This window comes from Sardina pilchardus, chromosome 22, assembly GCF_963854185.1.
Source record: "Sardina pilchardus chromosome 22, fSarPil1.1, whole genome shotgun sequence".
Classification (NCBI taxonomy): Eukaryota; Metazoa; Chordata; class Actinopteri; order Clupeiformes; family Clupeidae; genus Sardina; species Sardina pilchardus.
The window spans coordinates 22305495-22328146 of record NC_085015.1 but is presented as its reverse complement, the minus strand read 5'-3'; the positions used below and the strand labels follow the sequence as shown (position 1 = coordinate 22328146).

Sequence of the window (22652 nt, the reverse complement as noted above, 5' to 3'; positions counted from 1 at the left end):
ATATACTTGATATCACATGCCATTAAATGGCAGAGACAGTTCGTTATGTAATTTCACTATAAAAGAAAACACTGTGTATAACAGCGTACAAACATTCTCAGCAGTTATTGTTTAATTAACTTGTCCAAATGGCCATTTGATTTACTGGATGTTTATTTGCCTTTACCAACCCCATTCTCACTCATGTCATATGGCTTGGTTACCCACAGTTGTCCTGTCCTGTATTGTAATGCATTCCTAGTTTACTCTGGAATCCTTGGCCATGTTGCGGTAATTACATAGTCTGCACTGACCTACCGTGTGACTTTCAAGTGATTTTTGAATCAATAAAAACAGGCTTTGTATGAGCTGATCTAGAGGTGTCATAAATGCAGCGCACCAGAGAAATAATTGGCAATAATGTGTGGATTTAGATGATCCCGTTCTAATTAGTCCAGCCGTCAAACGACCATGTTCTTGCCTGGCGTTCCTTCGAGCGGTTTGCCCTCCGGCCCCTGTTTAATTTTAGCACACCTCTGGATTCCCTGCAACGAGGTCAGATCTGAAATGTAATGAGCTTGAAATGGATATTGAAAAGATTATGTGAGGTAAATTCTTTTTTCCGTATAGTGCTGAATTGGTCGAGTTTGGCAGCAGAACTGGCATTAAAGATATAATCCAGTTTTAGTCATCATAAGCACTAGTGGCTTCAGGGTACAGGGTACTTTGTGTGTGTGTGTGTGTGTGTGTGTGTGTGTGTGTGTGTGTGTGTGTATGCCCGCGTGCATACCTCTATGCCAGAGCCTCAGTGTGGGCACCAGGACAATAATACGTCCTCTTGAGAATACATTTCCTGTCAAGGAGAGAGCCATTACCTGTCTAGTCTGTACAGTCATACCTCACTAGTGAACAAGCAGAACTTCTGCAATAGTTCTTTCCAAGTGATTTATTCACGTTTTTTCTTTGATGTTCAAAGAACACTCTGTTCTTGTCATTGTGCTATGTCACTCTCTGAGCCTCTCTGACTTGATGGAATGAATAATGGCTTTCATCTCCCTCGGTCCAGTTGCGGTCATTTCAAATGCCTCGCCAATTAGCTTCTGAAGGCCGGCACCGCTGCCGAACTCACGTTTGCACGTGATTGCGGTTTCAGGTGTACAGACTAGGACACAGGAAGCGCCCCTTCAAAGAAGTCAAGAGAGCGAGGGAGGGCTAATGGCAGGCCCATTCAAGAGCCAAGTGGCTCTGTGGCCACATTGTTTAATTAGTACTGTGTTGTTTAGCATTCAGACATGAAGTGCTGCTGAAGGAGAGTGGGGGGAGGGGGGCAGTGGTGGGTGAGCAGGAAGGCTCATACCCATCTGTTGATACTCATGATGACGAAGGATAACATCGTCTCAGTAATTATTGCTCCTCTAAATCATTAATTTGATTATTCTTTTGCATCGTCCTGTCTATGCAGATGATGCCTATCTTTAGATCAGTTTTTATTACATTCAAAGAGTTCAATAATAAATAATAAAATCTACATTTTCATTTAGCTATTTCAACACTATTTTGCGGTCTTCTGATTACATCTGTAATAACTATGGTCGGTACTCGGTAGATAATAGAGTAGATGTTATAGGTTAATTAGAGAGAAGAGGAGAAGAAATGTTGCAACAACCGGTAGATAGACAGAATGCGAGGGCATAGCTGTTTCTATTTCGATCAATTCCCATATCTTAATGCTGTGCCCATATGAAGATGTATTTTTAAAGTCAGAGGGGTTTTCTGTCGCCGGGTTGTCGGCTTGGTTCCCAGGAAGATATCAGTCCAGAAATATGAAAGAGAAAGAGCGAGAGAGATAGAGAGTGAGGAGAGAGAGAGAGAGAGAGAGATAGAGAATGAGAGAGAGAGAGAGAGAGAGAGAGAGAGAGAGAGAGAGAGAGAGAGAGAGGCGGTAGAGTGAAGTACACCCACACCTTTTCTGTTGCTGTATTCTGGTATATACTGGGTGAATCTGCAGTGAGAGCCTCAGTGTAAGATAACAGGCGGACCGAGACTGATGCTGCGCGCGGATATTCTCACGGCATCCCCAGAAATCCCATCTCTCTCTCTCTCTCTCTCACACTCTTTTGGGATCCTCTTCTCTGCCTCTCCTCTTCTCCTCTTCTCCTCTCGTGTCCCAAGGACTCCACAGCTCATCATCAATAATCGACGCCGTGTCTGGCATGTTGGCTGCCAGAGGGAGTGTTGCCGTTTGAAAGTTCCTCGAGTGGAATTAAGGGCAGTTGTCGACGAGCACTTTTCGGAAGCCGAGCTTGAGTCATCTCGTTGACTTTGCTCTCGCCGCTTGCTGGGTTTTTTTTTTTTTCGGGTCGTCGTGCGGTGGAACTCGCTGCCGCCGCCGAGATTCGCTCTACCTGAGGCGCACCTGTAGCGACTTCACAAGCTCTTTCCCAAGCAAAGCCTGAGCGATGATGAGATTGTTTTGATCACCTGTCCTCTTGTCTCCTCCTCGTGTCCTCCTCCTCCCCCTGCCATGCTGGCCAGGATCTTCATCCCCAAGAAGCACCGGCAGCGCTTCGACGAGGCCGTGTCGCGGAGCCTGATCGAGCGCGTGTGCCGGCCGCCGGGGAAGGGCGGCGAGGCGGGCGGCCGGGGACGGCTCCGCCGCAGCCGCAGCCAGGAGCACCACGAGCGGCAGCACGGCTCCAAGCGCACCAGCTCCGTGCCCCGGGACCCCACCGAGAACGGCCTGCGCAAGAGCGCCACCGCCAACATCCCCACCCTGCCCAGCCACAGGTGAGCTTTACCGTCTGTGTGTGTGTGTGTGTCTATCAAGTGTGTGTGTGTGTGTGTGTGTGTGTGTGTGTGTGTGCGTGTGTGTGATCATGGTGTGTAGGGTGAAGTGTGTGAGGGTGCTTATTTACAGTAGTGCAATGTAATAATGTAATTCATGTGATTCTGTGATCAGGTCTTGACTCCGGTGTGTGGGAACGATGTGTGTGTGTGTGCATGCGTGCGTGAGTGTGTGTGTGTGTGTGTGTGTGTGTGTGTGTGTGTGTGTGTGTGTGTGTGTGTGTAGGTGTGTGTGTGTGTGTGTGTGTGTCTGTCTGTGTGTGTGTGTGCGTGTGCATGTGCATTTGTGTGTCTGTGTGTGTGTGTGTTTATGTTTGTGTATAGAGGGTGTGAGCATGTGTGTGTGGGCATGTTGATGTGTGTAAGCCTGGTGTCTAGTGTGCAGTAGGCGGTGATGTCTTACTTCTGGGTGCCTCGCTGGTGTATATGACATCCAGTCAGAGTCATTTCTCATGTGTGTGTTATTAATGCCTGTGCCAGACTCTGAACAGAAGGCACTGACGTGTCCTGGCACACAGGAAGTGTGAATGTTACAGTGCAGTAATACCAAACAGGTGACATGTCCTTGGCTGCCTCTCTCTCTTTCCATCTATAAATTCTGCCTCATCAAACAGTCACCGTCACCAAGGGATCAATACAGTGGACGTCCTTGCCATTGTGTGAAGTGGTACAGCAGAAGTGAAGTGTTCAAACACAGAAGTGTTTTCCATCCCATAATACCCCTCGCCATCCCCCTCATGTACAGTATTGGAGCTGCGTAGATGCATCCTATGTGTTGCGTAGCAATATTCCAGTCAGGGGTTTTATTGATTGTCTTGCTGTGGTTATGTAAACTCCAGTAACCCTCACAGAAAAACACTGTGATTTTTTTTTATGCAGTCATGCTCATTTCCGGTGATGTTTTTCTCACACCTTAAAGAATAAATGAAATGCCTTTAGTTTATTTTGATATCATATTAATAATATTGTATTATTATTATATTATGTGGCCCTATTTGAAAGAAGTGCAATGATTTAGTAAGTTTGTAAAACTGGATATTGCTCATTAATAACGTTAACGGATCCGTTGGTGGTGTGGATAAGTGGACTAGACAGATGCGGATACGGAGACACAATCCAGCAAGTGGCTCTGGTCAATAGGAGGTGAAATGCGTCAGTCGCCAAGGACTGTGCCAGCTGTAATCACCTTAGGTGTCAGATTAACACTGTCCCTGTCTGTAAATCACATTGGATGTCAGTTACAGTAAAATAACAGACAAACTAACTGCCCATGAATCTATTTATCTTTTGTCGCTGGAGGAGATGGGATTCAATTGCCTATTGATTTTTACACATACTCTATATTGAGTCCCAGTATTCAGCATTTTTAAGACAGATGTTTCTGTGTCATCAGCAAATATATTGTTTGAAGAATATCAGCTTTCTTTCAAGCTGTTGTCGAGTAGTTTGAACAGGATTCTCACTTGTCTTTATGGGCTTTTAAACCCGTGCTCATTCGTTGGCTACACATACAGCAATCTGTGCCTGCAAGTCAGAAACCGAGTGTGCGCAGGAGAGAAAGACTGTTCAGTTCCAGAGCCGAAGACTTTGCAGCATATTCCCACACAACCGTCGAGTCCACGTGCCTCTCTCCTCTCCCTACAGATAACCTCCTCTTAAACAAGCCCACCTTATGTAAATAGTGCTCAAAACAATTGACCAGATTTATCGCTTCTCCGCTACGTCTTCCTCCCTCTTCCTCCTCGTTCCTATTTACTCGGCATCGAAGTGGTGCCTGGAGGAGTTGCCACAGCAACCAAGCAGCTGCACTTTTACTTTGATGTTGAAAATGTCACGGTGAAGCGACTGAATTGGAACCGTGTGTTTTTTTTTCCCCTCCGCATTGCCCGCTGAGATACTTATGTTGTTTATTCGATCTCTTTTTCTCTGTCCCACTTTGGTTTTTTTTTTTCATTTGTTTGCGTTGATGAAATGGCACAAAAATAGCCGCGGCACAATGGAATCATTCGCAGGCATAAACACACAGAGTAAGCAGAATATCTGCAGACCTGTTTATGTGGACCACTTCATCCACAGGGAAAGTCCTCCTGTGCAAGTGAATGCCTTTGAATGGATGGAGCCTATTAATGAGACCCATGTTACCACATGAATGGTGGCTGCAGCTCAGGGGCATCAGGAAATACAGCGATGTTGGGTTCCCTTCTGTCCTTATAATTGTTAACAGATTTCCTTATCAAATATGCATGATGCATATATTTAATTGATTAAAACTGGTAGCAGGCTCCATAGCACAGTCAGGGGGTCGTTATATCAATAATTGAACAACTAAAGCATGTGAAGTAATTTCATTAATTGTGTGAAAATATGTGGTGTGGTAGGAAACTGTACTTAAATGTGATTGTGTGCACTCATGTGATTGTAAATGGTATGCAGATTTAATGTATGTAAATTGCATGCAAATGTGCTGTGTAATTATGGTATAATGACACTCCGACTGATATCATTTGTGTGCTGTATTTCAGATTTGATGTATGTAAATTGTATGGAAATGTGTTGTGTAAGTATGGTATAGTGACAATCGGACTGATCTCACTTGTGTGCTGCATTGTAGGACGTTGAGGGTTAACAGGGGCAAGAAGAGCTTTGGGTTCACCCTCCGGGGCCATGCTCCTGTGTGCATCGACTCTGTCATCCCAGGTAGGAGTGCTCACTTCCCCTCTAGCCCTCTGACTCCCTCTCCTCTCCTCTCCTCTCCTCTTCATCCATGTCTTCTCTCCTCTCTTCTCCTCTCCTCTCCTCTTCTCTTCTCTCCTCTCCTCTCCTCTCCTCCCCTCTCCTCTCCTCTCCTCTCCTCTCCTCTCCCATGTCTTCTGCCATGTCTTCTCCTCTCCTCTGCTCCTCTCTCCTCTCCTTTCTACCCCTCTCCTATCTTCTCCTCTCCTCTCATATTCTACCGTATTAGTCGCTCTACCTTTTATTTCTGATCCACTCTCTCTCTCTCCTCTCCAGTCATCACTGAGACTTTAATGCCTAAATGATTAGTCTCTTGGGCTTTAAATGTATTTAAGTGTTATTAGATTATAGATGAGTATCATCTGACTGTAAGATATGACTCAGACCTTTCACGCCCCGTCTGGATTTTTGTAAGTAAATAAGATTAAAAGTAAACTTTAATCAATTTTATATAGATATTACCAGAGAGGATTGGACATAAAATTGCAGGCCCTGATTTAAATGGTGGAGGGGAATGTCTATCAACAAGCAGCGTTCTCGTAAATGAACTGTAGCTATCATGTAGCATGTGGGAGTACTGAATTGACTCATCAGTGTTTGTTGTTAAGGACTTACCCATTGTGTTAAATTAGCCAATTGAGTTTGCCTCGTTATTAAGCTTTATTTAGACTTAAGACTTTGCCCTTGGCCCATCATTCACGTGACGGTGTGTCCCTGAGTGTTTGTATAGATAAATCCAAATGTAAGATCAAGGTGAAGATAGCAGGTTAGGTTTTGGGGCGATTCCATGAATGCAGATAAATATTTGGGCTGGAGAAGGGGTGATGGACGATGTTAACAGTAGGACAGTTGTGTGATGTTTGCTGGTGTGTGCTGTGTGCTTTTTGTGTGTGTGTGTGTGCTTTGTGTGTGTGTGTGTGTGTGTGTGTGTGTGTGCGTGTGTGCGTGCAAACGTGTGTGACTGTGTGTGTGTGTGTGTGTTTGAGTGAACTGAGGTTACTGGGTAATAGTTTGAATAGAAAGCGTAAGGGAACTGTATCCAGTAGTGTGAGGATAGGGAGATTGAAGTGCTGGTTAAGAGGTGTTACTGAAGTGGGGGAGGTGAGTGAGTGAGAGTGTGTGTCTGTTTGGGTGTGTGTGTGTGTGTGTGTTTGACGTGGTTCGCCCACTTCAGGGCTGTCCACGGGCCAGTCAGTGCTGAGTCAGCAAGCTCCATATGGGAGGGGTGTGTGTTTGTGTCTACATATGTGTTGTTTGTGTGTGGGTAAGTGTGTGCGTGTGTCTGTGTAGTGGGAGTGTTTTGCTGAACATGGGGAGGGTGTGTGGGTGTCTCGCACCACGATGAGAGAAACCTCATGATGAGAAAACCCTCTGTGTGCTTCAATTCGATGAGATGTTTTGTCTGTTAAGACGTCGTGTCCTAGAAAGCTAGTCCCAAGAACTTTCTCTTAACACTCCAAATCTGAACATCAATAGTAAGAGTACTGCCTGCTCCCTTGTGTGTCTGTATATCCACAAATTCATCCATCCATTTATCCTATGTCTTTATCTAAATAGATATACACGTTTAACTCTGAAATAAATACAAATTCTCTATTTTTCTCTCATTCCCCACACCACCTTCCTCGATCGCTCCTTCTACAGACAGTCCAGCAGAGGATTGTGGTCTCAAGCCAGGAGATCGTATTCTGTTTCTCAATGGCCTGGACATGAGGTCTGTGTTGAACATACTGTATTCAATTTGATCATTTGCAGTCAGCTCATTTATCAGCCTGAATGAAATGCAGGATAGATTTGTGTTTGTGACGTAAATGTAGATACTGTATCAATGTGGATAGATGTTACCATGTTCTTTAGTGTCTGGTTAGACGTAATACAGCATTTGTATTCCATTATCTTTGTGAGTGTGTGTGTGGGAGTGTGCGAGGTCATGTGCAGAGGTGGGTCATAGCATATGTGTTTCTTTATGTGTGCCAGTTGTTTGCTGTATAGTGTGTGTGTATATATGTGTGTGTGTGTGTATATGTATGTGTGTGTGTGTGTGTACTGTATATGTATGTGTGTGTATATGTATGTGTGTGTGTGTGTGTATGTATATGTATGTGTGTGTGTGTGTGTGTGTGTGTGTGTATGTGTGTGTGTGTGTGTGTTTCTACGTGTGTATTTATCTTCCGCTTGCCTCCGTCAGGAACTGCTCCCACGACAAGGTGGTGTCCATGCTGCAGGGCAGCGGCGCCAACCCCACGCTGGTGGTGGAGGAGGGCCCGGCCTCGTACTCGCCGTCCGACTCGGAGGAGGCCGACCACTCGCCCCCACCGCCGCCGCCGCCGCCACAGCTGCCCCAGTCGCGCTCGCCCGCCCTCAGCTCGCTGCAGTGGGTGGCCGAGATCCTGCCGCCCAGCATCCGCGTGCACGGACGCACCTTCAGCCAGACCCTGGAGCACGTGCTGACCGTGCAGGAGCGCTACAGCATCTGCAAGTCCCTGGAGACCTTCTTCCAGCACAGGTAGGTAGAGGGGGGGGGGAGTCAGAGGGGGAGAGGCGATTCTCAGTGCTCTCTTTGTGTCAGTCGTTATATAAGACTCAAAAGTGTTTGGGGAATTAGTTCTTCCAGCTGTTCAACAGGGCACCAGGAAATCTCTGGTGTAGAGAGAGGGGGGTTGGGGGGATGGGGGGCGGGGGGTGTACAGCATACCGGTCGTTTTTTTACATTTATAGAGATTCTTATTTATGTTTATTCTTTAGTGAGTATGACTGCAAGAACTCCTCAAGAATGGCTCTCTGTTGCAAATATGAGGAAGAAATAGATTGAACTGGCAAAACCAATTTTGATTAATGTTTTACCAGCAAAAGCTCTGTGAATGAAACAAGTACTCCCTATAAGTAGGGAAATATTACATTTCAAAAAGTGACTTTTGTATATATTTTAGTTTGTATGTATTTTATTTTGTCATCGTCATAAAAATATCATTTATGTCTCTAGCAAGAATGTTGCTGAACGATGACAGAAAGATGAGACGCGAATCATTCATCTCCCTTAGTGATAACTCTAAGAAAATGACCTTTATCCATCATGAACCCCATCACATGAATCCCCAACACGATATTGAGATGTCTAGTGCAACAGGAAAAGCTCCTGTCAAAGTGGCACGTAACGAGCGCCTGGCCTGTTATTTCTCTCCCGCGCGCAGGAATGTGGACACGCTGATCGTGGACATCTATCCGGTGCTGGACACGCCGGCCAAGCAGGTGATCTGGCAGTTCATCTACCAGCTGCTGACCTACGAGGAGCAGGAGCACTGCCAGAGCAAGATCTCCCGCTTCCTGGGCTTCAAGGCGGCAGGTGGGGAGAGAGAGTTTGTCTCTGGTGCTCGGCGGAACAGATATTATATGTGTGTGGGCCGAGGCCAGGTCATTCCGCAAATGTGACACTGCTCGTGGAATGCACCGGAGCCAAATGAGTTATGCAGAGATTGGAGGGATGGAGACTGGGCTGTTTTTTTCATTGGTTTTATATTGGTTACTTGATACTGAAGTGGCGTGTTGTGTGTAGGTGTATGTTTTTAGGCTTGTGTGTGTGTGTGGTGTGTGTGTGTGTGTGTGTGTGTGTGTGTGTGTGTTTATTACCTTGTTTATGCCATTTTGCATCTGTTTCTGTAGTTGTGCTTATGCTAATATTTATATGTGTGTGTGTGTGTGTGTGTGTCTTACTGTCTGTCTGTCTGTCTGTCTGTCTATGTGTGTGTGTATCTGTCTATGTGCATTAACCCCACAGACCCAGAGCTGGGCCCCGAGAGCCACCGGCGGAGCAGCTCCATGCGGGTGACGGGGACGTCGCACCGGAACAGCGTGCGGGAGCGCAGCTCCGACGACTGCATCATCGGCACTCACCTGGGAATGGGTACGCCACGCCTCTCCGCCACTCCACTCCGCCCCTCACACCTGTGTTTAGCGCTCCTTTATAAACACCTTATAAGGCCACGTCGGGTCATAGCTGTGCTACATCCCATGCTCTCATGCCGGTAGCGTCTTCTCTAGCGGCTCTTCAGCCGCGGCCGACTAACAAATGTTCCCTGCTGGAGGTCCATTTGTTCTCGTGCACTGCGAGGCATTTAAGCAGCTGCGATTCGTCTGATGATGTCTCCCCTCTCATGTCAGGAAATAAAAGTGGAGAGAGGAATGTAAATATAAACACAGGCCTTCAGCGCCGTCTGTCGTTTGTTTCGCCCAGCCTGCTCCGGGGCTGGCTCACCTCTCGTTAGCCTCGCACGCTGCAGATGCTGCCTTCTTCCCACAGCCCGGCTTGCTTGAGAGTTCAGGGCAGGCAGCAGGCTGCTTGTGTGTGTGTGTGTGTCTGTGTGTGTGTGTGTGTGTGTGTGCGTGTGTGTGTGTGTGCGTGTGTGTGTGGTGCCCCCCTGTTGGCTTCCATGCTGGACGCTGGTGCTTTGTGTGTGCCTCAGGGATGTACACTGAGCCCGGGGCCAGGCCCACGCCGGAGGAGAGGCAGTGCGGAGACGGCACCTCCTTCCCCGAGTCGCCCAGCATGAACCATCATGTGGGTAACACCCCCTCTCCCCACCTCCACTCCACTCCCCTCCCCCATCCCCTCCCCTCCCCTCACACACATACTCAATCTCTATGTGTCACCTGCAGCTTCAAGGGTCACACATGAACTGACTGAAGCCATGGCACAGGCTCTTTATGTCTTCACTTAAAGCTTTCATAGATGTTATTGTGACACGGTGCGGCATGGTCCTTCACCAGACATGTTTGACCCTTGGCTATGTGGCACTGGTCAAAACAAGCATTGGGACATAAGGTTAAAGGTGAACTGGAACGCCGCTGGCAAGTGTGTTCAATTTATGCTTGAATGAATCCCAACGCAGTCTGCCCCTACAATACTTAGCAAAAAATGGTGGCTAACCTTCCTAGCCTTGTTCATGTACCTCTTATGGTTACTATTTCTGTCTCCACTTCTCAGAATTACATGTATTTTTCTCAGAGAGAATAATGTATAGCAACTCCGACTTGGCAACAGCGCTCAAGGCACCATGTTGTAGCTAATGGCAACAAGCAGAATGTATTATAGGATGAGTTAGTGACAGATCTTCGGATATAATGTTGCTGTAACCTTTCAAGGCAGATCAAGACTCATTGATTTTGCTACGGGAGGAGAGCACAAGTAAGTCCTGGTCTCTGGAAGCCAGCATGTCTCTGGGAACAGACCAGCACAGCCACAACAGACTAGCTTGAGGCGTCGAGCAAAGCTCAGCACATTCCAACAGCCAAAGGAGTCATCTTGTAGCGAGGCAGCCGCAGACATACATGTGACTCCTACCCAGATAGCAAAATTAGATTTGCAGATATCGCCTCAGCAGTGGCTTGCCGCCAGTGGTGCACCACTTCTTGTCTGCTGTTGAACCACCATCACCTTTAATATAACTTGTTGTGAAAACCAAAATGGATTATTGGAATAGAGGAAGAAGTATAACTGAAACAGGGGGATCCTGCCAGTGGACCAACGGTTAATTGACGAGCAAAAACACCAGCAGACTGCCAGATATGACAACAGAGGTCAACCAACTTGCCTCTTGCTATCTGGGTAACTGACTACATCTGCAGCTTAATTAAAAACAGCTACTTATTTTTACCTTGTATATCGTTGCCTGCTCTACTTCAAATGTGCTAGGTTTTGTTACATCTTATTAAGCAGCTTATGATCTTACTGAAGCAGCAAGACTTGCTGTCATTTTAGCTAGTGGGGTATTTCTATGCCCTTAGCCTTTTTCACAGATCCCTCTGGCGAGTCTGAAATGTCATCATTTTAATGAGCAAATTCTCTTGTTGTTATAGACCAGCCTCTCATCGCTGGCATAACTTGTTGAAGCTCTTGATGCTGACAAAGGCCTTAGATGAATCATTCGCCATTGAAATGTCAAAGCTGACAATGATTAGCTGCCTTCTCTAGGAACAGAATGGGAACATACAGGGATAGAGAAACATTTAGAAAAGCTTTGCCTCTGCACTGCTGCATAATTATAACATAATGCTTGCTATTTGGAATACCCTTTAGCTATACAAGTACTTGTTAAACCCATTCTGTTGTTATTGCAAAAAGTATACATAAAATGAAGGTATAGTATTACTCTGCAACCTATATCATTATTTTTATTTACAGTTAAACAGACATTGTATAGCAAACGGATATGTTTTTTTGATACCAGGCTCTCAAAAGCTTGTGCAGTTTATTTCAGAATCACAGCTTCCTATTAACTTGGTTGTTTACAGAAAATACATTTGTCTTTGTTATTTATAGTTGTTCTCAGTCACAGATTATCACAGGAGTTGTTAGTGTGTGGACTCAATTTTGTTGTTTAGTGCGGTCGCGTAAAGTAAACAAAACTCTGTATCATCCCTTGAAGCTCTGGCACATGAACAGTAGGAAGTTAGTCACTTGAGGCGGACACTATTCCCGAACACTAGACAGGATGAACCTGTCAAAATAGTCCCCTGTAATTATATGTCCCAATGCTGTTCGACTGGGCCACCTTTTCCACCAGTTGCTTCCTCTCCCCGTCTCAACTGCCCCATCTAATCATGCCCATATACCATAGATGTCAGGAGTGTACACCGAGCTGGAGGGTGTGTACGCAGGAAAGAGTGCAACATCCTTCCAAGGTCACTCCTCCCCAGCCAGCAGCGGCGGCCATCCAGAAGGCCAAACACACCCCCGCTCGTCCTTCTCCTCAGGTACTCTGGACACAGCTTCCTGTTTGTCATCAACTTGTTTCCTGTTTAGGCGAAGGTTGGGTCTTAGTTAAGTGCATAGTTAAGCGCCTCATCAGCAATGCTTGTCATGTCACACTACCAGAGCAGGCACACTTCATGGTTAAGACTTGCATACCTGCATACTATTGTGTATTATAGAGGTGATGATAAGACTTGCATACTATGGAGCTGATAAGACTTGTGTACTACTGTAAGATGATTCGACTTGGTACTGTTGTAAGATGATAAGAATGGCGTACTATTGTGAGATGATAAGAATTGTGTGCTATTATTAAGATCATAAGAATTATAATACTATTGTGAGATGATGATAAGACTTGCATACTATGGAGCTGATAAGACTTGCGTACTATTGTATGATGATATGACTTGCGTAGCCTACTGTTGTGGGCTAATAAGACTTGTGTACTATTGCAAGATGATAAGAATTGCATACTATTGTGAGCTGATGAGAATTGTGGAATATTGGGAAATGATACGAATTTGAGTAGAATTGTGTGTTATTATAAGATCATAAGAATGATATACTATTGTGAGATGATGATGATAGAAGACTATACTATGGTTCTGCAAGTTGTTGTTATGAATGCTGGAGTGTGTAGTTGCTGTCTTGAAGACATCGCAGTGCCTTTTCATCCATTCCTTCTATTTCCAAAAGGGACCCGTAAGTCTGGCCTGTCTCTAACATGGAAGGAACCCAGCTCCCATTTCGAGTTCTATCCCGCTCCGGCCGACCCGTCGCCGGGCAGCGTGGAGTCCAACCCTTACGTGACCCTGGACAGCCCACTGCCCTCGCCCAACTTCCCCTCGCTGGCTGCCGACGACGGGCTGCCCAGTCCGCTGTCGCGCCGCCGCAAGCTCTTCACCTTCTCCCGGCCGCCCCGCAGCCGCGACACCGACAAGTTCCTGGACGCCCTCAGCGAGCAGCTCGGCCACCGCGTCACCCTCGTCGACGACTTTGTGGGCGGAGAGAACGACTATGAGGAGGCATGTGTCTCACGTGTACACACTCACACATACAAACACAAACAGGTAAACAACATCGTCACTTCCTTGCCAACTTCTTAGAGACTTAAGAGTTCTTAGCCACTATCTTAGTCGCCATCCCACAATGCTCTCTGCACACTGAAATGAATAAGCTGGCAGGGATGCCAAAGACATCCAGGCCAACATTCAATCACACTGTGCTGAAGTATCTTGATGATTTAACTGTTCACTCTTTTAAGTAAGCACTTTTTTCCCCCTGACTATGTAATTTACTAATTGAAAAAGCCATCCTAAATGTGAAATAGATGTCTTAAGTCTTGCTTAGATACTATGAAACCTTTCTATAAACGTAACGTAACGTAAGACAAACGTAATCTATTCCTGAGCGGTAGGTGACTTTCGATGTGTGTGTGGTGTGCAGATGAGTTTCCAGGACGAGCAGGAGGCGAACGCGTTGCGTCGGCAGCTGAGCAGCGCCAGCAGCGACATGCACAGCAGCAGCGACGACACCAACTCGCTGACCTACTCGTCCGGCTCCGACCACATCCCGCCGCCGCCCCAGAGCCCCCCGCCCCCGCCTCCGCCCATCCAGTTCACCGACCCCCCGCCGCCCATCATCGCGCTGCCCCTCGAGCCCCAGCTGCCCCAGCCGCCGCTGGCCTTCCAGCACCACCCCATCATCCCGGTGCCGCCCCCGCCCCCGCCGTGTCCGTTCCTGGCCGGCCGGCCGCCGCTGAGCAAGGTGCTCCCCACCAGGGATGACCTGCAGGACCGCCGGCGCCACCATCACCACCACCACCACCACCAGAACCAGCCACGCCTCCATCACTCCCAGCAGCAGCAGCAGCAGCAGCAGCAGTCCCAGTCTAACCCAGGGGCGCACACCTCCCCCCAGCCCCGACCCCACGCCTCCAGCCACCAGCTCCACCACCCGCACCACCGGAGCCAGACGGCCATGTTCCCGTCGCCCCACACCTCCCCCCAGCCGCCGCGCGCCTCCCAGCCCACGCAGCCGCACGCGCCGCACCCCATCCTCCCCAACCAGCCCCAGCTCTCGTCCTTCCTCGTGCGGCAGAGCAGCACCCCCTCGGCCCGGCCCCAGCCGCCCCACGCCGCCCTGCCCGTCAGCCAGACCTACGAGAGCGCCCTCAGCCAGAAGGTGCCCCCGCCGCCCCCTCCGCCGCTGCCCCCCTGTGAGCCCCCGCCCCTGCCCAAGCCCTCCCCGAGCGCCGGCGACTCCAACCACATGAGCGTGAAGAGGCTGCGCTGGGAGCAGGTGGAGAACTCCGAGGGCACGATTTGGGGACAGGTGAGCAGAGGCTAATGCTCTTGCATGGCTCAATTATGGATATTAGTATTTGACCAAGAGTTTGAACCCCAGATATTTATATGTTTGTTTGGGATCAGCCCTTAATGGGGTCAGCTTAGCTGTAATTGCTGATGATTTTCCCTGGGCTTTAATGTGAGGATGTTGTAATGAGTTGATGACCTTTTGTTTTTATTGTGCAGCGTCAGACTGGTAGGCTGCGAAAATGTGCTGCATTGCTGCATAGTGGGAGGCTGGTGTGGATGCACTGACTTTGCAGTAGAATAACTCATGTTCTTTCTCATTAGCTCGGGGAAGACCCAGATTATGATAAACTTAGTGACATGGTGAAGTACCTCGATTTGGAGTTGCACTTTGGTACACAGAGGAGTTCCAGTAAGTTTCCTGCTGTTCATCTTCATCTTCATCTTCATATCATATGTGGTGATCATGCTTACATAACTCATGCTTACTTCATCATTTTGCTATACAAATAGAAACACTGTGTTTGTTTGTATTCATGTTTGGTTAGAGCAAGTAATTATGTTATTACAGAAACACAACTTCCCCCCTCGGGTAAGATTGAAAAAAGGTTACACTTAAATGTAGTGTGTGCCGATGTGATCTTAAGTATGATAAATGATTTGTTACATGGGCATGCTGTGCATAGTTATTATTACAGCATTATTTTTGCACGGTTATATTCAGTAATATATCAATACGTTTTGTAGTGAACATGCTTTTCACTCATTAATGCTCGTGTATTCATGAATTTAGTATCATCAAAGTAGATAGTCACGTCATAGTACCACCTGCACTGTGTTGTTCATATACCTCATATGTGTGTGTGTTTCTGGACTCTGTTTCAGTGTCCCCATGCCCTCTGTATCCAATGGACATGTGTGAATCAGTACCCCCCCAAGTCATCCGTTCTCCACTCACTGGCATCATGGCACCTCCATCCACCTCCATCTTAAGAATCCTCCTCCTCTTCTAAATGTGCCCGCAGCCAGTGCCTGGAGAACGCATGCTCACACGGTGATTAAATGTGTCAGTCTCTCTTCCAGAGCCCACCTTCCTCCCCGAGAGCTTTAAAAAGAAAGACGTGATCGAGATCCTCTCCCACAAGAAGGCCTACAACGCTTGTGAGTATGACTGGGTGCGTGTGGGCGGCAGGCGGCGGGGTGGTGGTGGCGGCAGAGCGTGCGCGTTCGCTCCCCCGCCAGCTTACGCAGACAGCTCGGGCAGGCCCACAGGAAGCGGAGGCGTAGAGGGAGGGCGGTTGTGTCTGCGTGCGGCAGTGCGGATTAGACGGGGGTCTTCTTTTTTTTTTCGCGCTTCCTCACTCGAGCACTGCAGCGGTTCTGAAGATAAGAACAACAATCTCAAAGGGTTACAGGTCAATGCATCAGTACGTTTCATATGCCTAGATATAGCGCTAGAGTGTGCTACCAGTGTGGCTGGTGTCAATGTATTCCACCCTTAAGAGTGAGAACTGCATTGTGAACCAGGTGCAATGAAAGAGTTATGAGGGGCAGGGTGCGTGGGACTCTGGATGGGCATGAGTCAGTCAGGAATACAGACATGACGTACTGTGGTGTTGTCCAAATAGAGACTTTCCTCGCTACTAACCCTTTCATGTTTTTTTTTGTGTGTTTTTTTGCCTGGATAGTCTGTTGTTCTTGTATTTTCTTTAGACTCTCCGTCTTACTGCCTTCGTAATTTAGCCCTTTGTAGGAGTTTTTTTTTCACTTACTCAGAAGCCACAAGGACTCTCAAACACTTTTGTTTTCCTCTCAGATGAATGTTCAATTGAGGATACTGTGGTTCAAACAAACATGTACACAAGCAATACAAATTACATAACAAACATTTAAATCACAAGTACTTGTTTAACCAAGCCGTTCTGCAAGTATGTCTAATTAGTACCCTGTTACAGTAAGTGATGGACATTGGGCTGACTATGCTGGCCTCATAATGAGCTCAGCCTAAAACAGTGCCTGTGTTGACCTGCCTGGTTCTTGTGCGCAGCCATCCTGATAGCGCACCTGAAGCTGTCCCCCGCTGAGCTGCGGCTGGTCCTCATGACCATGAGCACCGAGCACCGCCTGGAGCCGGCGCACATCAAGCAGCTGCTGCTCTACGCGCCCGACGACGAGGAGGTCAAGCAGTACCAGCGCTTTGACCAGGACCTCTCCAAACTCAGCGAGCCAGACCAATTTGTCCTCCAGGTACCAATGTACTTCCAGAGGGATATGTTTTTTGACTACATTTTGTCACATTTTGTGTATGCATGTATAATACGTATGTATTTGTGGGCATTTGCTTATGTTTGTATAAATGAATGTCTTTGAATCATATATGTTATGTATTTTGTCCACCATTCAAAATAGGACCCTAATATAAATTACACATGAAAAATGAACACATACTGTATGCGATGTGTGTCTGTGTGTGTGTGTGTGTGTGTGTGTGTGTGTGTGTGTGTGTGTGTTACTGCAGATGTTATTGGTGCCTGAGTATAAGACCAGGCTGCGTAGTCTCCATTTTAAGACCACTCTCCAGGAGAAGGTGGAGGAAATGAGAGCTGGCTACGAGTGCATCTACAAAGCCTCCCTGGAGCTTAAGAGTAGCAAGAAGCTGGCAAAGATCCTGGAGGTAAAATCATTTGCTCTGCCAGGGATCCAAGCAATGTGTGTGTACCAACTAACCTCACAGTTACACTGACTTTAAAAAAGAAAAACCTTCTGATATGAAATTCACAGCCTGGCAAACGTTGTTATTTACTACTCAGAGAAGCCTAGGGGCTAGAGGGCCCCTAGCTTCCCAAGCATTTGTTATTACTACTATACAGTATATACCTGTTGTGGCAGTCACCTTATGCAACAGTGCAATTCTTAAGGAGGATAAAAGAGCAATATGTTAATTCCAGACATGCCACTTCATAATTGTTGTGCAATTGTTTGAAATGTTTGTTGATATTGAGCTGTCGTACTGAGAATTGTTTCTGTTGACAGTTTGTGTTGGCAATGGGGAATTACCTGAACAATGGTCAACCTAAAACAAATAAAACAACTGGATTTAAAATTAACTTTCTCACTGAGGTATGCTATCTTATTCTGTTGTGTGTTACATGTATGTATATGCTTTGCTCCTATTCTTTGCTTTACACTGAAATGTTATTTTTGTCCTCTAAAGCTCAGCACAACAAAGACTGTTGATGGAAAGTCAACGTTTCTCCACATTCTTGCCAAATCACTATGCCAACATTTCCCAGAGCTCCTCAACTTTGCCAGGGACCTTACAACCGTGCCACTTGCTGCAAAAGGTACATTCATTTTTTATTGTGTATTCGGAGTATTTCTATTCGGAGTATTTTCAGAACATAATTACAAATCAACCTGGTCTGAATGGGAATATCAATGACATTTTAAACAGTTGAATGTCAAACTATATCATAAACATAATAACATAAAATGTTTATATATCATAACATATATAAACATAAAATGATTCTCCCCAACCCGTACAGTCAACCAGAAAGCCATCACTACAGACCTCACAGACCTCCACTCGACCATTGAAGACATCCGGACTGCCTGTCTGAAGATCCCAGCTACAGCCGAGGATCGTTTTGCAGTCGTCATGAGTGTATCCTTTTCCTCTCGAACTCTAGAGTGCTTTCATCCAAACTCTCAGCAATATCGTGTGACATTTTTTTTGCAAGTATGTATTCATAGTTACAGATATAGACACTATGTGTCCCCGAGCCAGGCACTGAGGGTCTGCCTTTCCCCTCTGCAGACGGCAGCTAGACTGTGGTTGTTAATATTTTAAAGGTTTTGCCATCTTTAAAGTACAACCGAGGGAGGATACTGAGACTGAGTGTTCCAGTGGTAGAACACTCTTTTCTCAGCTTCTCTGCTTTCCTTGTGTGTTCAAACCACATTCTCATTGAACACTCTGGGTGAGAGAGAAGGCAGAGTTTACTGTCCTCGTTAATTTATTTAAGTGCCCTGAACAGAATGCCATTGAAGCACACTCCACAGCAAATTCCCATTACAAATTCACAAGTCTCTGTTGATATGGTAAAGTAGAGCCTTTCTAGGACTCTCTCTGCACTCAGCTACTGTGGAATGGTTGAGGCGCTGTGCTGAATGCTGTGGTTTAAAGCCCTTGATGGTTGGATGTCAGAGCTTCTTGGAGAACAGCCACCCGGCAGTGCAGTCCTTAGATTCACTCCAGCAGAGGGCCATGGACGAGTTCAGCAAGGTGGCGTCCTTCTTCGGGGAGGACGGCAAGGCCACCACCACTGAGGCCTTCTTCGCCATCTTTGCAGAGTTCACCTCCAAGTTTGAGGTGAGGCGGAATATGTGCAGCTATTTCTAAATTCATGCTAAAAAAACTGCAAGCTATTTAATGCAGGCGTGGACATTTTGCGATTGCATAAACAGACGCAGAGAGAAATTTACATCGGCACGTCTTGCAAATATTGTATGTTGCATGATGTTTTGCCTGCGGCAGTAGTAGCAAAAAAGACTCTTTAGATCTCTGAAGTAATGTGTTGGTGTTTTGCAGCGTGCGTTACATGAGACCCAGGCCACTGAAAACCCTCGAAGCCCACGCATGACCTCTCCGCTTGCTTGGTGAGAAGCAGACATATCAACGATTCTTGACCAATGTGCCAACAGCTTGAATAGCAAAGACCGTGGAGAGGGAAAACATTGTATGGAATTCGTTCAGGCAGTATGGCCAAACTTAATCAAGGGTAAAGTTTTATGTGAGCTCTATTGCCTGATTCTGACTGATTCAGACTTTTATTTAAAATGTCATAGTTAATAGCAGATGTTCAGGAGATATAAATATATATATATTTATATTTTATACAGTGTTTGATCATATTTGACAGTGGAATTGTGCAGCATGTGTATGGACCTAACAAAGACTTCTGAATGCCAGTGGCAAAGAATGTACCCAGAGTATATATTATGTTTAGTTTGGTAAGAATGATGTTCTGATAGATGTGGCCAGGACTTATCTGTTTTGTTTACTGCCCCCCACGCATCCATGGTTTCAGTAGTGAAATAGACATTACAGTAATGCAGCAAAGGCAACTTGTACATGGTAAAGAAAATAAATACATGCTATGTTAATGGATCACATGCAAATTCCAAAATGATCATGATTTTACAAAAGATCCAGTATTGAAATGCTACATGTCCTGACGTTATAGTAATACAGTGTAGTTTAATTTATGTGACATTCGGCAATTTCAAAATATGTTCTAATCTGGATTTTTGCTAGTTCATTTATTACGACATGCCCATATTTAAGACCAGTGAGTAGCCTAGCATGTGGCATAGGGAACAGTTTGTGTGTTTCAGTCCACTCAAAGCTGAGTATTGACTAAAAGAAAAAGATATTCTGGCACTGTTGGTATAATTATTATTTGTAAAGCAGTTACTGTCATATATTTTTCTTAGTCTTATTATTTATTTTTGTACAGTCATTTCTTTCATTTTGATTAATGGTGGAGTCAATATGTTATTGTCTCCTTGATAAGAGCAGAATCAGAACATATTTATGTTTATTGTATGTATTGAATACATATGAGGTGTTTTTTGTTCAGTCTTCCTTTTGTCATAACTTCCCCCCTTCAGCTGTGTAGCTTGGTTTATTTTAGGCCTTATAGCTGTATGTAAACCAAAAATCTCAAAACAGCCCCACATATTCTGTCACAGAACCATTATAACTTTTGCTTGTGACAAAATAAAGGCTGCTGTGATGTCAATACCCTTTATTTATTTGTGTTAACTTATGTAATGTATATGTTTTTATGTTATAATGTATCTCAGTATCACTGTTCTGTAGTACAGCTACTGGCTTCAGTATGTGGGCCATAGACTTATGCCGCTTGATGTATGTGTTTTATATTGTGAGAATAAATTTGCTTTTGCTGACCCATAGCTTAAATAACTTTGATCCATAATTTGCGTGTGACATTCTCGTACAGTTTCAGGATTTTTTGCTAAATATTTTACTTTGCTTTAGAACCAAACAGTTCTGAACTTGCCCTGGAGCAGACGAGTTAACCCAGACATGACCTCGCGCGCGTCACATGGTTCCTATGCAACATTTCATCATGGCTGGAAATCGGCTTGCAAACGGTTTGCCATCAGGCGTTCACCCATATTTTAATACATATAAAAACTCACTTTTTGCTGAAGTAGAAAAACAAAAATCTTCATATAAGGTAAATACTTAATTTCTGGTAAATACTAAATACTGAGGAAATGATTTCTTGCCATGACGCATATTTTATTCAGCTTCTCAAAAGAGTTATAAGTTAGCCTACTTAACTTAAGTGGTTTAACGTTAGCTCTATGATAGCTAGCTAATTTCGCTAATTGAAAAGATGAAAATCAGTGGCATGATTTGAGACGTTAACTTTACCTCGTGTTTTCATTTGTTCATGTTTCGTAGAAATTTTTCATTCATAGGTTGGTCTATATCGCAAAAATAAACAGTGCTGGGAATACAATTGCAGGTAAGGGAAAACTAAGCAAAATATGTCACAATTTCACACTCCATGGCCTTCATAATCATTAATAATAATAATAATAATAATAATAATAATTATTATTATTATTATGTATCTGTTAGGCCATTATGAGCAATTTGTATCAAGGCTACAGAAAAATAACCAAGCTGAAGGGATCACTGGTCTTCTGCTTCTGTACCCTGAATACATAGTCCATTTGATAGAGGTAAGCTTTTTTCAAAGTTAATTGTTAGCTAGACAAACTACACTACACACACACAAATACATTTTTTCATTGTCTTTGTTTAAAAAAAAAAAGAAAATGTTCTTATCACGTTAACACAACAGACAACATCTGAGATCCTAACACTAATTTTGAAAGACCTGTGTGATATGGAGCAACGTGCAAAGTAAGTAATGTTTTCACTCATGCCTACTTATGGTGTTACTTGAGCATATAAGGAACAGACGTTTCAAATACAAACCCTTCTACTAAGACTAGTTTTTTTTTTTACCCCCCTGAATGAAGACTTCCCTGTTTATTGATGTATTTCCCTACATGTCCAGCCCTCTGTTGAAGGATGCAAGGGTACTGGTGCTCTCGCACTGTTTGTTCAACCGCATGTTCACCTCCTGGGCTCCAGAAATCCTCACCATAACTCTTAGTATGCAAGATAGCGAGACACAGATTGAGCCTGAAGAACTGCTTGCCCAGATTTATAAACTCTGCAGCTCCATCCAGAAATCCAAGGTAAATGTCAGCCACATCCCAATAGCAGAATTAATTTAAGTTCCTTATTATTATTATTATTTTGAAGGATCAAATTCTGGAGGCTGGCGATCATCAGTAAACTGATACAAACTGTTTCCACCTGTACTTGAGGAAAAATACCTGATGTTGTATGATGCCAAATGCAACACATTGTTTCTGTTGGTCAACCACTTTCACATATAGGCTTCTAAGTCAGAACTGCTGGAGGAGCGGGCTCTCTTAATGGTGGAGGAGGCAGTGCGCCACATGTGTCGGAGTTCTGTCTTGTGTTCGCCCTCCGAGTTCTTGCAAGCGTACGGCAAGCCCATCAACATTCTCATGGACTCAGGTAGGAGCATTGGAGGTAGTTGATTTATCTTCATGGAATCTTAAGACCTTAACTTAAAGGGGCACTTCGTCAGCCAATTTCATCCCCATGCAATTTTACTTTAGTCGAGAACAGTAACAGTCCATTATAACATTTAAGGATCAGGTCTTGTTTACTGCAGTCTCTCAAAGCAGCTTTGTAGTGGAGTAGTGAAACACTTTCTGATCGTCTATCTGATCTTCACCAGAAATTGTATGGCCAACCCATAGTCGACTCTACTGGTAGACTGCAATCTCAGAAGAAAAAGTCCAGAAACAAAATCGTATTGCTTGTAAGTTTACACTACAGATTAAATAAAGGCAACAAACGTATGACCAAAACTGTTAACGGAGGT

At 45.2% G+C, this 22652-nt stretch overlaps 2 protein-coding genes across 2 annotated transcripts; both read left to right on the top strand.

Annotated features, from left to right (window-relative positions):
* The first annotated feature begins 2410 nt into the window (after positions 1-2410).
* Positions 2411-20593, top strand: grid2ipb (glutamate receptor, ionotropic, delta 2 (Grid2) interacting protein, b). The gene is made up of 18 exons (XM_062526243.1): positions 2411-2759; positions 3948-3966; positions 5435-5520; positions 7201-7270; positions 7745-8062; positions 8748-8899; positions 13004-13332; positions 13754-14343; positions 14461-14608; positions 14947-15034; positions 15706-15783; positions 16670-16869; positions 17141-17296; positions 17656-17742; positions 17837-17966; positions 18171-18289; positions 18833-18997; positions 19217-20593. The coding sequence occupies exons 1-18, from the start codon at positions 2504-2506 to the stop codon at positions 19286-19288; spliced, it is 3063 nt and encodes a 1020-aa protein (XP_062382227.1). The 5' UTR covers positions 2411-2503; the 3' UTR covers positions 19289-20593.
* Positions 20594-20777: 184 nt separating this feature from the next.
* On the top strand, positions 20778-22638 carry LOC134069734 (testis-expressed protein 47-like). The gene is made up of 7 exons (XM_062525766.1): positions 20778-20805; positions 21122-21185; positions 21302-21405; positions 21528-21589; positions 21747-21930; positions 22135-22279; positions 22506-22638. Exons 4-7 carry the CDS (start codon positions 21573-21575, stop codon positions 22541-22543), a joined length of 384 nt encoding a protein of 127 aa, XP_062381750.1. The 5' UTR covers positions 20778-20805; positions 21122-21185; positions 21302-21405; positions 21528-21572; the 3' UTR covers positions 22544-22638.
* The last annotated feature ends 14 nt before the right edge of the window (positions 22639-22652 follow it).

Coding starts and splice junctions, on each gene's coding strand:
- grid2ipb (XM_062526243.1), top strand. CDS start 2,504: ATGCTGGCCAGGATCTTCATCCCCAAGAAGCACCGGCAGCGCTTCGAC. Junction 18,290..18,832: donor GTTTTGCAGTCGTCATGAGT/GTATCCTTTTCC, acceptor GTTGGATGTCAG/AGCTTCTTGGAGAACAGCCA. Junction 18,998..19,216: donor AGTTCACCTCCAAGTTTGAG/GTGAGGCGGAAT, acceptor GGTGTTTTGCAG/CGTGCGTTACATGAGACCCA.
- LOC134069734 (XM_062525766.1), top strand. Junction 21,931..22,134: donor GCTCCATCCAGAAATCCAAG/GTAAATGTCAGC, acceptor TTTCACATATAG/GCTTCTAAGTCAGAACTGCT. Junction 22,280..22,505: donor CAACATTCTCATGGACTCAG/GTAGGAGCATTG, acceptor GATCTTCACCAG/AAATTGTATGGCCAACCCAT.